The sequence below is a fragment of the Capsicum annuum genome, chromosome 8 (assembly GCF_002878395.1).
Source record: "Capsicum annuum cultivar UCD-10X-F1 chromosome 8, UCD10Xv1.1, whole genome shotgun sequence".
In the NCBI taxonomy this organism is placed as follows: Eukaryota; Viridiplantae; Streptophyta; class Magnoliopsida; order Solanales; family Solanaceae; genus Capsicum; species Capsicum annuum.
The window spans coordinates 62,488,101-62,503,829 of record NC_061118.1 but is presented as its reverse complement, the minus strand read 5'-3'; the positions used below and the strand labels follow the sequence as shown (position 1 = coordinate 62,503,829).

General features: G+C 32.5%; 1 protein-coding gene across 1 annotated transcript; it reads right to left on the bottom strand.

The window, feature by feature from the left end:
- Positions 1 to 1,866: 1,866 nt before the first annotated feature.
- LOC107852002 (GATA transcription factor 12) lies at positions 1,867 to 4,018 on the bottom strand. The gene is made up of 2 exons (XM_016697050.2): positions 3,569 to 4,018; positions 1,867 to 2,968 (listed from the first exon to the last, which is right to left on the bottom strand). The coding sequence occupies exons 1-2, from the start codon at positions 3,830 to 3,832 to the stop codon at positions 2,186 to 2,188; spliced, it is 1,047 nt and encodes a 348-aa protein (XP_016552536.1). The 5' UTR covers positions 3,833 to 4,018; the 3' UTR covers positions 1,867 to 2,185.
- Positions 4,019 to 15,729: the final 11,711 nt, after the last annotated feature.

Sequence of the window (15,729 nt, the reverse complement as noted above, 5' to 3'; positions counted from 1 at the left end):
ATATCCAATTTATTAAAGACATTTATGGCTCCATTTTTTTTGCTTAAGCAAGTTGTCGACATAACTGATACCTTATAGAAGCAAGTGATAGGAATTGAAGACGTTGAATTGCAATTAAATCTGTCATAATGCCTTCACATCATCAGTACCACCTTCGATTTCTTTACTGACAATAAATTTGGAGTAGTTTGTGAATCAATTGATTCTGGCACTTACTACTTACTTTTTTCTAGTAGTTATTGAGCGTGTTGGTGGTATTAGGTACAAGAAGGGGCCGTGCTTGATCTTCCTCCTACTAATGATGATGACGTTGATTCGTAGCTTCATAGTATTCGTCGCCCTTCATCATTGCATTATTTCTTTATGGACTATTTGTGTGGAAGTACAAAATAATTATGTAGTAACAAATACTAATTTTGATGGATGTGGTTTTGACATTAGTTTATTTTTGATAAAATACTTGAACTTGTGGATATTTGGACACAATTATTGTGAATTTTATTATCTATATAAATGTTGGTTATTTTAATCATTCAATAATTTTCTTACAAAATTATTAGCAACAAAAAATTAGTGACAAACTTTTGTCGTTGCTACTGAAAAACTTTAGCGATGGATAAATTTGATCGCTAAGACGGCTGCTCAGTGGATCAAACTATGTTGCAATGGATCAGTGACAAAATATTCTGTCGTAAATTTAGCCACGACGAAAATGAATTTTGAAAATAGCAATAGTATAGCAACGGATTATTCCGCCGGTAACATCAACAATCGATAAACTTCATCGATAAGCGGTCACAAGTTTTACGATGGAAATTTTATTTTTTCATCGTTAAGAGGCTAGCAACGAGCAATATAGCTACAGATATATATCCGTCACTATTCCGTAGCTATTTCTATTTAGCGACGAATTTACATAGAATAGCGGTCAAATATGACTGTCGCTAAATGTTGTTTTTTTTGTAGTGCATGTGGAGACAATTGTCAATCATATTTTAATAATCCTACTGTTACATATTTGAAAATAAAGCTTACTTTTAATCCTACAAAGGGCTTCAATATTTTTAACTCGAAAAGGGCTAATATATTTTAACCTCAAAAGGCTCAATTTTTAAAGCATGTCAAACAGCAGTGATATATGAAAAATATGTGAAGAACAAAGATCATGCACAAGAAGAAGGAGGATCATGAATATTTTAAAGAAAATCAAGTCAAAAAGGGGAGATTTGTTAGGGTTTTTGCCCTGATTTTCTTACCAAAATAGAGTTTTAGTTTTATATTGATGGAAAATAAAAGTAGTACCATAATTACTTTTATTTTTTTCTTAAAGAAAAATATAAAAAAATTTCATATTTGGCTAACCTCTTTTTTGGAGGAAAGGTTTTGGAACTCTATAAATACAAGAACCCCTTCTCATACCAAAACACAATAATATCCACAATGTAGTCTTTAAATAGTCTTGTTTAGAAAGAGATTTCTCACAATTGATTTTTATGTTTTTTTATTTAGATTTTTAATATGTAGATCAATTGGCTAAATCATATGCAATAATATATTTTTAGTATTATATTTTTTTTGTCATTTAAATTATCATCTCAATGATTTGCGATTTTACGCTTCCCTCGATTTCTAACCCAACAGTTAAAAGACCATGTCTTTTAGATGTTTGGCGTTCAAAACATACAATTATGTTTGGCGGTTTCTTGAACTTATAAGACCATGCATTTTAGATGTCATTAATTCCCATGCAAGTTATGCTTCTTTTTATTTCTCCCCCTCGTTTAACTTTGTTGCCTAACAGAAAACAAAGCCAGTGAAGATTTCTATTGGACATGAAAAATGAATATTAGAACAAAAACAAGAGAATAAAAAAGAGTAAAGCAAATTTAATTGTATAACAGGAAAAATTGGTTCGATGAAATTGCCATGATTTTGGCAAAGGAACATAATCTTAGGATACTAGACCCTACACCTTCTACTTGTATTGCTCATTCTTTCTTGTCTTTTAGTCTCACTTTTCCTTTAATATTGTTTTTTCAATTTCTATGACAAAGCTACAAAATTCGAAAAGTTAGGAATCTAGTCCTAGTAAATTAATCTAGAAAAAATTTGAGGAAATTCAATCCTCTAACAAGGGAAATTCAAGATCAGAAAGCAAACTCCTGCACCGGCAGTACGTTGATCACTAGATTAGCTGCCGAAAATCTGGCCCAATATGTTGATGAATCAAGTAATCATCCGTATTGGATACATCGAACATCATGTTCTGGGGAAGGAATTGGTGTTGGTGTTCAGCACGAGTTATAACTTCCTTTTGCCTCCGAATCTCAAGTACTTTGCGGTGAGAATTGGAGTGTTTAGTGAGCACAAAAGTCGGGCTAGCAGCAGGTCGATATTCAGGGACGAGACGTCCAGACTTGTACCTTACACCACAAGCATTGCAAAGTGTTTTTGGACCCATTGGTCCTGTCCTCCACTGGGGTGTCTTATTGGTAGCACAATGAAGACACTTCCTTCCTTCAGTATTGCTAGCCATGTTACTTGGACCATGATGACTAGTAGTACTATCTTTCTTTTTCGGAGTAGAAGACTTCACCGTCTTCTTGCCAGAGCTCGGAATCATCATTCCGAACTCTGATGACGATGACATGTCTTGCATTGATGTCGGGTCCATCAGGGATTCCGGGGTTATGGTGTTGGGAGACACGACTAGCAAGCGAGAGGCCCAGTTGCCTGGAGCCATACGTGACCTCTTGCTACGTGCTTTGGCTGGGACAGGCATTTCCGGCTTGAAGGTTTGTGCGCTAGACGCTGCGAATGATAGGTTCGGGTCAGGAATGAATTGGTGAATCTCGGAATCAGTTCGACTCTTCATTGCTTGCATCATCTGTGTTTTCTGCGTGTCGTTGCTTGAGAATGATTCTTCCACAAAACTCGATAGCCATTCCAGCTCAACCAAATCTTCATACTGTTTAAAAAATAATAATTTGATCGGTAACAAATATTTCAAAACAAAAAAAAAAAATACAATTTGATCCAAACAATCTCTCTATTTTTAAAATACACTAAATCCCATTTTGTGGGATTACACTGAATATATAATTGTTGTCGTAAGAATTCGAATTTTGGTCTCTTGAAACTAGTGGTCTCATTTGGGGACAAGTGGCAGCAATTCGAATTGCAAATACAGAATAATCACACGAATTTTTTTTTCCACGTTAAATTCATTGCTTAATTAAGTGAATTAGATTTAGAGGAAACTAAAAATGCACTAATATGCATGGTCCTCCCCGACAAGTTAGGAAACTTGAAATTTCTTCATCTTTGTGTTCTCAGCAACCAAACAAGAAAATTAGTAACTAGTAAACGTTTCTCTTTTCTAGAAGAAATTAAAACAAAAATCACTAAACAAAATTCCTCAGGAAAGCGTTAAATTTACATTTCTAGTGACTACTTTTTAAACACGCTTTTATTTACAAAAGAAAAAAGAAAATAAATCTAAAAACAAAAGCTCGTTAAGAAATTACAAAGAGGATTTATTTTTTGAGTGCATGAAAATTGTGATTACCGGCACGGGGAATTCATTGGAGAAGTGTCCCTCGGAGAAATTTCGATAGCCAATATTGTCACCAAGTAGTGGGCCGTGATGGCTTCCGGACATTGAGGAGTTGCATGAATTATCGAGGACCGAACAATCCGTGGAATTTCCGGTGACCGTAGCATCCAACGTGCCATCAGTGACCATTCCGTCATCGTTAGGCAAGTCCAAAAAGTCCTCAACGAAATGATCACCGTTTTTGGCATCGAAGAATTCTGGTTTTTCCACGTCCATGAGGGTAGAAATTATGCAAAAAGGTGCTAAAAAGAGGAATGTGTGCAAGGAGTGTGTGTTTTTTGGTGTGAGAAGGAAAACATTTAGAGGGGAAAAAGAGTTGTGAGGAGTGAAGTTTTGAAAAAGAGAGAGAGGTGGAAGAAGAAGAGAAAGGAGAGGGGGTTTATTTGCGTTTGAAGGGGACAAGCAAACAGCTGAAATTTTGGATTTTGATCAGGAAAAATTATGGCTTTAAAAAAAGCTAGCTATTTGGTAATTTTAATTTCACTAAAATAAAATTACCTAAGAGGTTTAAAATTATGGCTTTAAAATGAGTACTTGAGTTCTGAGTTTACTTGACTCATGTTAATTGGACATATTTAAAAAAAAAAAAAAGTTAGAAATGTATAAGAAGATTTTAACTAGAAGTGTATTTTATCTCTAAATTTGGCCATCACTATTTTATTCAATTATTTAATATTAAGTTAGAGAGAAAACTACAATAAAATTCTCTTAATTTTATAAATTGAATATATAAATTATAACGATTTTTCTTTAGTTAAGATAAATTAAAATGACACGAAAGCGGTATTAATTTATGTGGAGTAATATTTAGGGGGGTCACGACTGTCCCATTGGTGGACCGTGGACCACACATGAAGACATGGAGTGTAATGTGAAATTAAATTAATGAATAATGGGAGTGTGGCCATAGTATTTACTTAAGAACTAGGTCATCTTTAGCTTCTTTCACCACCAAACCGTTTTCTCTAAATTGTAAGAAGAAAGATCCTCGTGGGATATGGGGTACCTAGGGACTACTCTTATGATCACCAACATAAACATCAAGCTTCTAGTTCCGCGCAAATCTAATATGAACGATGTGGTTGTACACATATATTGTGCTTTCAAAGTCCCTGTACCTAAGTTTAATTAATTTGTCATAACTATTTTGATTAATTAGGTCATGACTTAATGTCCCTCTTAGGTAAAAATTTGGAAAAAAAAATGTTAGATATGTCGTGTTCCGGAAAATAGGATAAAAGCAAGGACAAAATGAAGGGAAAACTACATGGAAAAAAAATGTGTTGTGTAAATAGAAGTAAATGGTTGAAATACAATGAAAATATAAGAGAAAAAAATTCTTCACGTTTGACAATACAAATCATCAATTGAAATGTTCAACTTAGTCATGCAGAAGGTACAGTGGTGGTTCTCATCCGAAGTTTACTTGTATTGATAATATGACCTATAATTCGAATGACGATGAACTAAGAAGCGGTTTGATTATAGGATGAGACCAATGCTAATACATGAATAACTTAGTAATTCATGTATTAATTTTATATAATGTTTGATAAGAATGGGAGATAAAAGTTATTCATGTATTAGTTTTATATAATGATTGGTAAGGATGGGGTAAAAGTTATTCATGTATTAATTTTATACAATGTTGGGTAGTTGATTCGGAGCGCACTGAGTTATTTATATACTAGTTTAACCGCACGTACTTCACATGTCTAACGTTTGATTATTTAAAATTAAATAATTTTATCTAATGTGGAAATTTTATCTAATGTTTTTATATTTATTTTTAAATTTTTCAAACCTTCTTAAAATAAAATTTAGTTGATTTAAAATTCTTAAACTAAAGAAAAAAGAATTAGTTGTCATTAATTCAGATAACTTCTAATAAGGAAAGATTTTACCATAAATATATATAATTAATTTTCAACTCTTAAATATTAGAAAAAATAGAAAAAAGATGATTTTGTCTAAAACAGAGACTTTTAATGAAATACAAAAAGTTCAAACAATATTTTTAAAGTCCTTCACACATTTAATATATTATAGATTATAGATTATAGATTAAATTATGGATAAATAATATCATGTTTGATAAGTAGTAAGTATAGTATTCTTTTACTGAGTACAAACTTCAACAAACTTATACTATTTGATTTATAATTTTAAAACTGCACAACTAATAAATATATAGGTAATAAAAAATATATATATTATTTTATGCAAAATAAAAGGATAAACTAACCGATACGAACAATTAAGCCTTTCATAAGTAATCTCTAGATAAAATATGTGCATAACTTCTCTCGTAATGAGTATTTATCTGACTAACTAGTTATCAAATTTTATTTTATTTTATTTTTTAAGGTATCTCCATAGCCGGCAGTCGTAAGATTAATCCTCCATTTCTATTGTCAGCGCACTAAGCAATAGAAAATTGGTCACAGAATTTTTTTCAATTACCAGCCGTGGGGATCAAACCCTCAACCTCTTACTTAAGAAATAAGGTGTTGAACCACTACACCAATCCTTATGATTAATTAGTTGCCAAATATACTCTATTCCCATTCCCATTAGAAGTACATTGTAGTTTTATAAGGGAAGATGCCATGACCCCACATCACATATCGGTTATAAACGGGTTCCATCTCATAAGAGAGCATTCGACGAAGGTATTCCCTCCATTCGATTTTATTTATCATATTTTAAATTGTATATTTATTAAAAATAATTAATAATATAATTATTTAATTTTACAAAAAATTAATATTAATAATAAAATAAAAAAATTATTTTTTCTTGATATATCAAAAATAATAAATAATAATAAAAAATTAATGATAAGTAGAAACGAACTAAACAAGTAATTATTAAACCACTTTGTGCAGCAATTATGGCGGCACGTATTAACACCTCAAGTACATTTTTGTTTCTCAAGCAATTTCATAGTACAGAATAAACATTTAGAAACATTTTTGAACTTGGTCGGTGGAAATAGAGAAGGGAACACATTTAATTTTTAAAAATTTCTCATTTAATTTTTCCCGTTTCTTTGCATTTTCAAAAAGATCCATCTAACGCACTTCTCTCCAACGTTTTACCTTTAACGTTCCAATCTTAATGCTCACTTTGTCGGACCGACAGGTTTCGACGTCGGCAACAGGTAAGGGGTACTATCTCTCTCCCTCGTTCTCTCCCCCCAGTTTCTCTCTCCCCCCAGTTCTCCCTATTTTTCCCCCTCTCCCTCCCTCTTTTGTCAATCTCGTCACTACTATCGTCGGCGGGGTTAGGGTTCTCGCTGGCTCGACTCTGGCACCGGTGTAGGTGTGCATCAGCGGTCAAGCAGGTTTGTACGACGATAGTCATCTCCCAGATTTTGATAATACACAATCGACGATCTGGCGACACTCCGGCAGCGAACCAGCGGCTTTTTTAGGCGACCTTAATCTGGAAACCAGCTATCGACATCAAAATTGACAGAACCAGCAGCCCACAGGCGTAACAGTGACATCTAAACTTTGATTTTAGTCACTTCATACAGCTTGGTTTATTTATATTATTCTGGTTCTTGCTTCTTCTTACTGGTTTCCTTTTCTGTTTCTTGTTTCCTATTCGTGTGATTAAAGTGGTGATTGGATACTTAAGCTATTGGTGGTTTTTGTAGTATTAGTGTTGTTATTGTTATTGTTGTGTTGTTCTGGCTGGTAGGTCGATTAGTGTACTTTGTGAGTTCCTTCACCTACTATTTTCGTACTGTGGCTTTGTCCGTTTGTTTATTGGTAAGGGGCTTTATTTTGGTTTTCGAGTAGTGGTTGGAGGGCTCGAGGGTGGATTAGGGTCATGTCCGAGGGGGTTGGGGGTGAGGAGGGAAGGGTAGGGATGGGTGTGGGGTATAGGTCGGGTGTTAGGGAGGGTTTGGTGAGGGGTTTTTAAGGTAAGCGAGAGGCAAGAGGTGAGAGTAGATAGGTTGAGGGTAGGGTCTTGGAATATTGGGACCCTTCAGGGTAAGTCCGTAGAGCTGGTGAAGATTATTAAGAAGAGGAAGATTAATATTGTGTGTGTTCAGGAAACTAGGTGGGTAGGATCTAAGGCTAGGGATGTGGATGGATACAAGTTGTAGTACTCAGGGAGTGAGGAGCGTCGGAATGGAGTGGGCATCTTAGTGGATGAGGAGCTGAGAGGTCAGATAGTGGACGTTAAGAGGGTCAGCGATAGGCTGATGAAGATTAAGTTGGTCATAGGGGGTTCTATGTTGCATGTGTGTAGTGTGTATGCGCCGCAGATGGGCTTGGAGGAGGAGGTGAAAGCAAGATTTTGGGAGGTTTTGGACTAGGTGGTGAGAAGCGTGCCTAGCTTGGAGAAGATTGTCATAGCAGGGGACTTCACATTAGGGTATTACCGGAAGGCTACGACGATGTGCATGGAGGTTTTGGTTTCGGTGATAGGAATGGTGAGGGAGCTGCTCTATTGGATTTTGCGAGGGCTTTTGGGCTGGTGGTAGTGAATTTGAGTTTTTCGAAGAAGGAGAATCACCTGATTACCTTCTGAAGCGCGATAGCTAAGACTCAAATTGACTTTCTACTAGTTAAGAAGGGGGACAGGGCATTATGTAAGGACTGTAAAGTCATTCCGAGTGAGCATCTTTCGACCCAGCACAGGTTTCTAGTGATGGACTTGTCTATCAAGCAGTGCAAGAAGAGAAGATCTAGGGAGGGTCGTCCTAGAATTAAGTGGGGTAGCTTGACGCCGTTTGTGCACTGGAGATAGGGGAAAAGGTGGGGGGTCTGGAGGTATGGAAGTGTAGGGGGGACGTGGATGTTATGTGGGAAAATGCGGTCAGTTGTATCACGGAGACTGCTAGAGAAGTGTTAGGGGTCTCGAGGGGTCGGGCAGGACGTCATAAAGGGGACTGGTGGTGGAATGAAGATGTGAAGAAGAAAGTGAAGATTAAGAAGGAGGTGTATATTAAGTTGATTGAGAGTAAAGATGAAGAGAAGAAGCGAGTGAATAGGGAAGTTTACAAAGTAGCAAGGAAGGAGTCTAAGTTAGCAGTTATGGCTGTTAAGTCGGCAGCGTTCGAGAGCTTGTATGCAGGGTTAGAGGAGAAAAGCGGGGAAAAGAGGATGTATAGGCTTGCTAAGGCTAGGGGGCGAAAGAGTCGTAACCTCGATCAAGTGAAGTGCATTAAGGGGGAGGATGGTAGTATTTTAGTAGAGGATGTTCACATTAAGAGGAGATGGCAGGAGTACTTTCATAGCCTTTTGAACGAGGAGACGGACAGAGGCATTAAGTTAGGGAAGCTAGAGTACTTGAAGAAGAGCCGTGATTTCAGTTACTGTAGGCGTTTTAAGGTTGAGAAGGTTAGAGAGGCTATTCGTAGGATGCGGAGAGGTAAGACGACGGGGCCAGACGAGATTTCGGTGAATTTTTAGAAGTATGCTGGTAGGGCAAGTTTGAGGTGGTTGACTGATTTGTTTAACGGCATTTTCAAGACTGCGAGAATGCCTGAGGCTTGAAGATGGAGTACGATGATTCCGTTATATAAAAACAAGGGTGACATCCAAAGTTGCAACAACTATAGGGGTATTAAGTTGTTGAGTCATACTATAAGAATTTGTGAGAGAGTGGTTGAGTGGAGGCTGAGAAGGGTCGTGTCCGTTTTGGAGAATCAGTTTGGATTTATGCCTGGTCACTCGACGACAAAGGCAATCCACCTGGTGAGGAGATTGGTGGAGCAGTATAGAGAAAGGAAGAGGAATTTACACATGGTGTTTATCGACCTAGAAAAGGCATATGATAGAGTCCCGAGGGAGGTTCTTTGGAGATGCTTGGAGGTGAGAGGGGCTCCGATGGCGTACATCAGAGTTATTAAGGACATATACTATGAAGGAAAGACCTGAGTGAGGATGGCGGGATGAGACTCAGAGCAATTTTCGATCGAGATAGGATTGCATCAGGGATTAACTCTTAGTCTGTTCCTTTTTGCGCTGGTAATGGACGTATTGACGCGGAGTATTCAAGGCGAAGTGCCTTGGTGTATGTTATTTACGGATGATGTAGTTTTGATTTATGAGCCGTGGGGGTAGGGGGTGTGTGAATGACAAATTGGAGGTCTGGAGGCAAACCCTTGAGTCTAAGGTGTTCAGGTTGAGTAGGTCAAAGACAGAATATTTGGAATGCAAGTTTAGTGACTTAAGGCAGGAGGACAAAGTGGTGGTAAGGTTGGACTCCCAGGACGTTTGTAAGAGGGACAGTTTTAAGTATCTTGGGTCTACGATTCAGGAAAATAGTGAGATCGACGAGGATGTCTCTAATCGTATTGGAGAAGGATGGATGAAATGAAGGCTCGCCTCGGGGGTGTTGTGTGATAAAAAGGTGCCCCTTAAGCTTAAAGGCAAATTCTATAAACTGGAAGTCCGTCCATCCATGTTGTATAGAGTGGAGTGTTGGCCAGTCAAGTGCCCCCACATCCAAAAATTAAAGGTGGCGAAAATGAGAATGTTGCGTTGGGTGTGTGGGCTTACTATAGGGGACAGAGTAAGGAATGAGATTATTCGGGAGAAGGCGGGAGTGGCTTTGATGGAGGATAAAACGCGGGAAGGAAGGTTGAGATGGTTTGGGTATGTGATAAGGAAGGACGCGGATGTCCCAATTCGTAGGAGTAAGATGCTAACTTTGGATGGCTTCCGGAGGGGTAGAAGTAGGCTGAAGAAATACTGAAGGGAGGTAATTAGACATGACATGGAGCAGCTTTAGCTGACTGAGGACATAACCGAAGGTGTGGAGGGCGCGGATAAGGGTAGAAGGCTAGTGTGAGTGTGTGGGTTGTAGCATGCAGTTAGGAGAGATCTTATGTAGCCGGGGAAGTAACCCTAGGACTGTGTACATAGGTGGATGCCCTTTTTCTTATGTCTTAGTTCCTATTTGTCTTATTTTGTGTCGCCAGTATTTTCTCATATTTCGTATTTCCATGATTACTATTTTTATCATTTCTTTATTCCTGATTTTCTTTTATGTCACCCCCTCCCCCCCTTATTTACTATTCTTTATCTTAAGTCAGGGATCTATCGAAAATAGTCTCTCTACTTCTTCAGAAGTAGCGCTATGGACTGCGTATATCTTACCCTTCCCAGATTCCACTTTGTAGGAATACACTGGGATTTTTGTTGTTGTTGTTGTTGTTGTAAGCAATGTCATAGTATTAATACAATTTTTTGAAAAGAAAAAAGTCAAAAAAATAACAATTACAGCAGGGGGTAATATCGGAAATGACTAATGAATATATTTCTCAATTTACTTTTACTTGTCACATCACATGATATATTTATTACAAAAATATAATTATAGATCTGATCATTTTACATAGTACAATGATGTTTACTTATATCTTGAAATTAATATGAAGAAAAATATTATAAATCTTAAGAATAAAATTAAAAAATAAAAATTATTTTTCTTGATTAGTAAAAAAAAATGACAAATAAAATTGAAAATTTAATTAGAAAAGGCGGACTATATATCAAACAGGATATACCACCGGTTAACTGAGGGAAAAGGTAATTAGTAAATTAATTAAACAGACAAATTAGAGTTAAAATTCAACTCCGAAGGAACCGATCTAGCAGGTTTGTCGCTGTGACTGGTGCCACTAGCGTCCAAGCTTTACAGCGCGATTCCTCCGCATTTAATTTTAAAATTTTTATCATAGGAATTCGTGCATAAAAAAATAATTTTTCTACTCTTAACAGTTTATTTTCTAAAATATCTCTGAAAAATCTTCTATATTTTATTTCAATCCCTCTAATTAAATCTTTTCCGTTTTGGTTCTGCTCAGACCCTTCCACTAAACAGCACGACCATTACAGCTAGGCCTAATGAAAACCAACGGTCCAGATTTTCCCAGCGTGAAGATGTTCTCTCCGAGTCAGGTCTTTTACTTTTTAACCGAAGTTATGCCACATCCGATTGCAGTGAGGGATAAATTTTTGGCCACGTGTCAGTTGAATACTCATTATTATTATTATTATTATTATTATTATTATTCTATATATATAAAAGTTGTTGGCGAACACAGAATTTAAGGATCATGAGTGCTTAAAAAATTAAAAAATTCCTTAACAAGGTTCGAACTCATGGCACCCCTTCTAGTGGAGAACCGTAAAATCAACTCAAATATTAATGCATCCTATCAATTTTTTTTTAGTGGATGACTTTATATATGGAAAAAGGCATGGGCTAGCCATTTAAAAAAAAAAATAGCTCATATTTGAAAAGGTGGACAAGCTGTAATCAGTCGGCTAAATTAATTCTTTTTTTAGTCATTTGATCCAATTGGACACATGTAGTCTCGATACTCAATTGATACACTTTTATAATATATTGATATATTTTTAAAAAAAGAGAAGGGAAATTCTTATACCACATTAATACACTTTTATACTATATTGATATACTTGCAGTGTCCATATACTCAATTGATACTCTCTTATACTAGATTGATACATTTTTAGAATGCATGTAGAAACTATATAGAGTCGTATAAAATATGTATGTAAATAATAATTGTAGTTAAAAATTGTATAGAATGTGTATAAAAATGCTATAATTATTATATAGAATATGTATATGTATAGAAACCGTATCATTATTATATATAAATATATATCTTTAATAATTGTATTATATTAAAAGTATATGATATTGTATTTTATTGTATAAATAAGTAAAAGTAAGCAAAACAAATAGAATGTTATTTTAATAATATTAGTAAATGCAAAATAATCTAAGAAAAAAATAATTACTCAATTATTTAAAAAGAATAATCAATATTATACATTGATTATACATTTATTACATATAAATTATATAAAAAAATAATAGGAATAATAAAAAACGTATTACTCTATTGTTCATTAACAAGAGGATCAAACTTCATTATGCACGAGTGGAAAAATCTCGATGGCAGTATTCCATATACAGTACCAGGACACAGACGTCGAGGAAAATTCATTCTCTCACTCCCAACCTTTGGTCATATTGCTCTCCTGCAATTGTCAATGAAATGACATATTAAAAAAGAATCGAAATGACTAATTTGTGGAATTACAATTCTTAGATTATTTTTGAAGGAATTTGTTTGATCGAGAGGTCATATTTGTCCTTTCCCCTTTATATATTTTATACTTATTTTTCATATTTTTTATGTAATTATATCTATTTCGCGTCGAGTTTAACGAGTGTTGGAGCACCCCAAAACTTAATGTAGATCCACCTTGATAAAACAATCAAAAGTAAGACAAGAAACTAAGTGGCATGGTATTGAGAAGCCATGTGGTGATTCCTTAGGACAAAGCGTGATTGTTGTAATAAAAATTAAAAAAAAATACATTATCCTGTTATTCTTTTAAATAAAAGATTACAAAATAGAAACTTATCATTGAGAGTTCTAAATACTCTTACTCTTTCATAAATCTACTTCTTTTAAAATTTAAATATAAAAAAAATATTTAAATATATGAAATTTAATAATATAACAATAATACTAGTAATAAAAATAGTAGAGTAATAATAATAACAATAATATTTTTTACTATTACTACTACCTACTAATAATAATAATAATAATAATTATTCTTATTATTATTTTTTAAAATAACAATAATAATAGTATAGAAGAATCCTAAAAGACACTTATTGTTTCATAAACTTATCATCCCTTTCAAATATTAGAAATGTATTTAAACATTAAATAAAAGTTAATAATAATAATTATAATAATAATTAAAAAAAAAAGTAACAGCAGCAATATACTATGAGTAGTATAGCAGTAATCGAGGTAGAAATAATAATAATAATAATAATAATAATAATAATAATAATAATAATAATAATAATAATAAGTCTCCTATAACTATGTTAGAATCAAATGCATTTTTAAAAAAATTAGTAATAATTAAGATAAAGGTTTAAAATTTAAATTAAAATAATAATAATAATAGTATATCAGAATCTTGAATTTAAACTATAAGATAATTATGATATTTTAAAATTTTATCTTTCTAACAAATTGACCTCACATTCAATTTTGAATTTGAACTCTTACTATTTCATAATAATAATAATCTATAAATAAATAATAATATAAATATAATTAAATTCATTTTATTTATATATTAAATAAAAGACAAAAAATTAATAATAATATAATAATAATAATTTAGAGTAGTGGGTAATACATAATTATAGTGATAGATGAAAAAAAAAACATGGATTTTTTTTTTAAAATGTGGACTAATCATATTGATTTTAAGTATTTCTCATAATATAACATAAGTATGTATCATATTTGAAAACAATACGAATAAGAAAAAATAATATATTGATCTTCTTTTAACAAATAGATATTATATTTGAATTTGAATTTAAATTAAAATGGAGTTCTATTTTCTCAATTTCGCTTGTATATCTATATAATCATTAGTAGTAGTTGTAGAAACAGTAGAAGTAAGATAATATTTTTTTTTTTAAATATAACCACTTAAATTGATATGATATTTAAATTTTAAATGAAATTTGAGTTGGAATAGAGTACTAACTTCCTAACCTCTCTATATATACTTCTGCAATGATATATAATAATAAACTTCCTTCTCTCTCTTTTTATTTACTGATTATTAGTTTTATTCATGAATCTATTTGTTGCATTCTTCATATTATTCATTTTCTTGATTTTTTTTTAAATTTAAAATCTTCATTTTTATATGCAGATGAGTAATGGTAATGTTATAAGCTAGTTTTTCATTATATACGAGCCTGAATTCAAGTAAGTAATTTGTCATTTTAATATTATTCGTTTGATTTTTTATATAAGTAAATACATTTGATTAAATGAAAAATAAAATTACCATTTGTTAAGATTTGAGTCACATATTTAACTTTTTAAATGCTTTCTTTGGTTACCATTTACATACTATTGTTTTATTAAAATAAATACTCATATTATTTTATATTTTAAAATTATATAAGGTACTAGAATGTTAAGTATCATGTAACATTTTGTCAGATCATATTTAACGAAAAATATAATAACGTTATAATTGAAAAATAAATTTTCATTTATATTTAAAATATATATTTTTCTTTATTACACGATTTTTGAACTCGAAGAACAATAAATGAAAAGAAAAAGCATAAAATTTTTGTTCATACCATAAAAATATATGTGTCTAAATTCAATCAAATTTAATTTTATTTGTCTATCCATTAGATAACATATTAATTTTTAAATTCAAAATTTCAACACAAATTAATTCTTTATTAGATAAAGTTAATATTCAATCAGTTTGGTTATCTTATTATTTAAAATCTTTAATTTTGAAATAAAAAATAAAAGTAAACTCATATATAAATTAAAACAAGAAAGATAACATATTATCGAGAAATATTATAAGATTTTGAAGCAACATTAAAAGATATTGCCTTTTAGATTGTCCCAACGTTAGATGATAATTTTTGTCATTGTTAATTCACTATAATCTAATTAGGTTGATTTTTTTTAAAAATTAAACCAAAAGATTATTTTAAATTTTAACTTTAAAAAGTAGAAATCATATTTTCACAAGTTACATAAATATTTATTGAAATCGTTTATGATATTGACAATTATTTTTTGATATCATAAATTTATATTTATTTTATAGTATGCTAATGTCTGATAATTGAGTTTTGATTAATTGATAAATTGAACTGCTTTGTGCTTCATGTCCTAACATTCAGATTTTTTGAATCATATTTTGAGAAAGTATTATATAATTATAACAGGCAAAGTCTTAAATTGTGTATACCAAGTAATTATAATCTTAACAAATGAGAAATAATTAATGAACATTAAAATATCAAATCTAAGTAATTTAGATTTAAAACTCGACATTCTATATTTTAAAAAAGAGAAGAAAACTCAACTATCATGACATGTAATATAACAAAAAAAAATTAATTTAAAGTTAGATTTGATAAAATTAATTATACTACAGTGAAAAAATATCAAAAAATAAAGGGTTGGAGATAATATTTTAAATTAATTTTGAGAATATAATAAAGTAATTGAATAACAC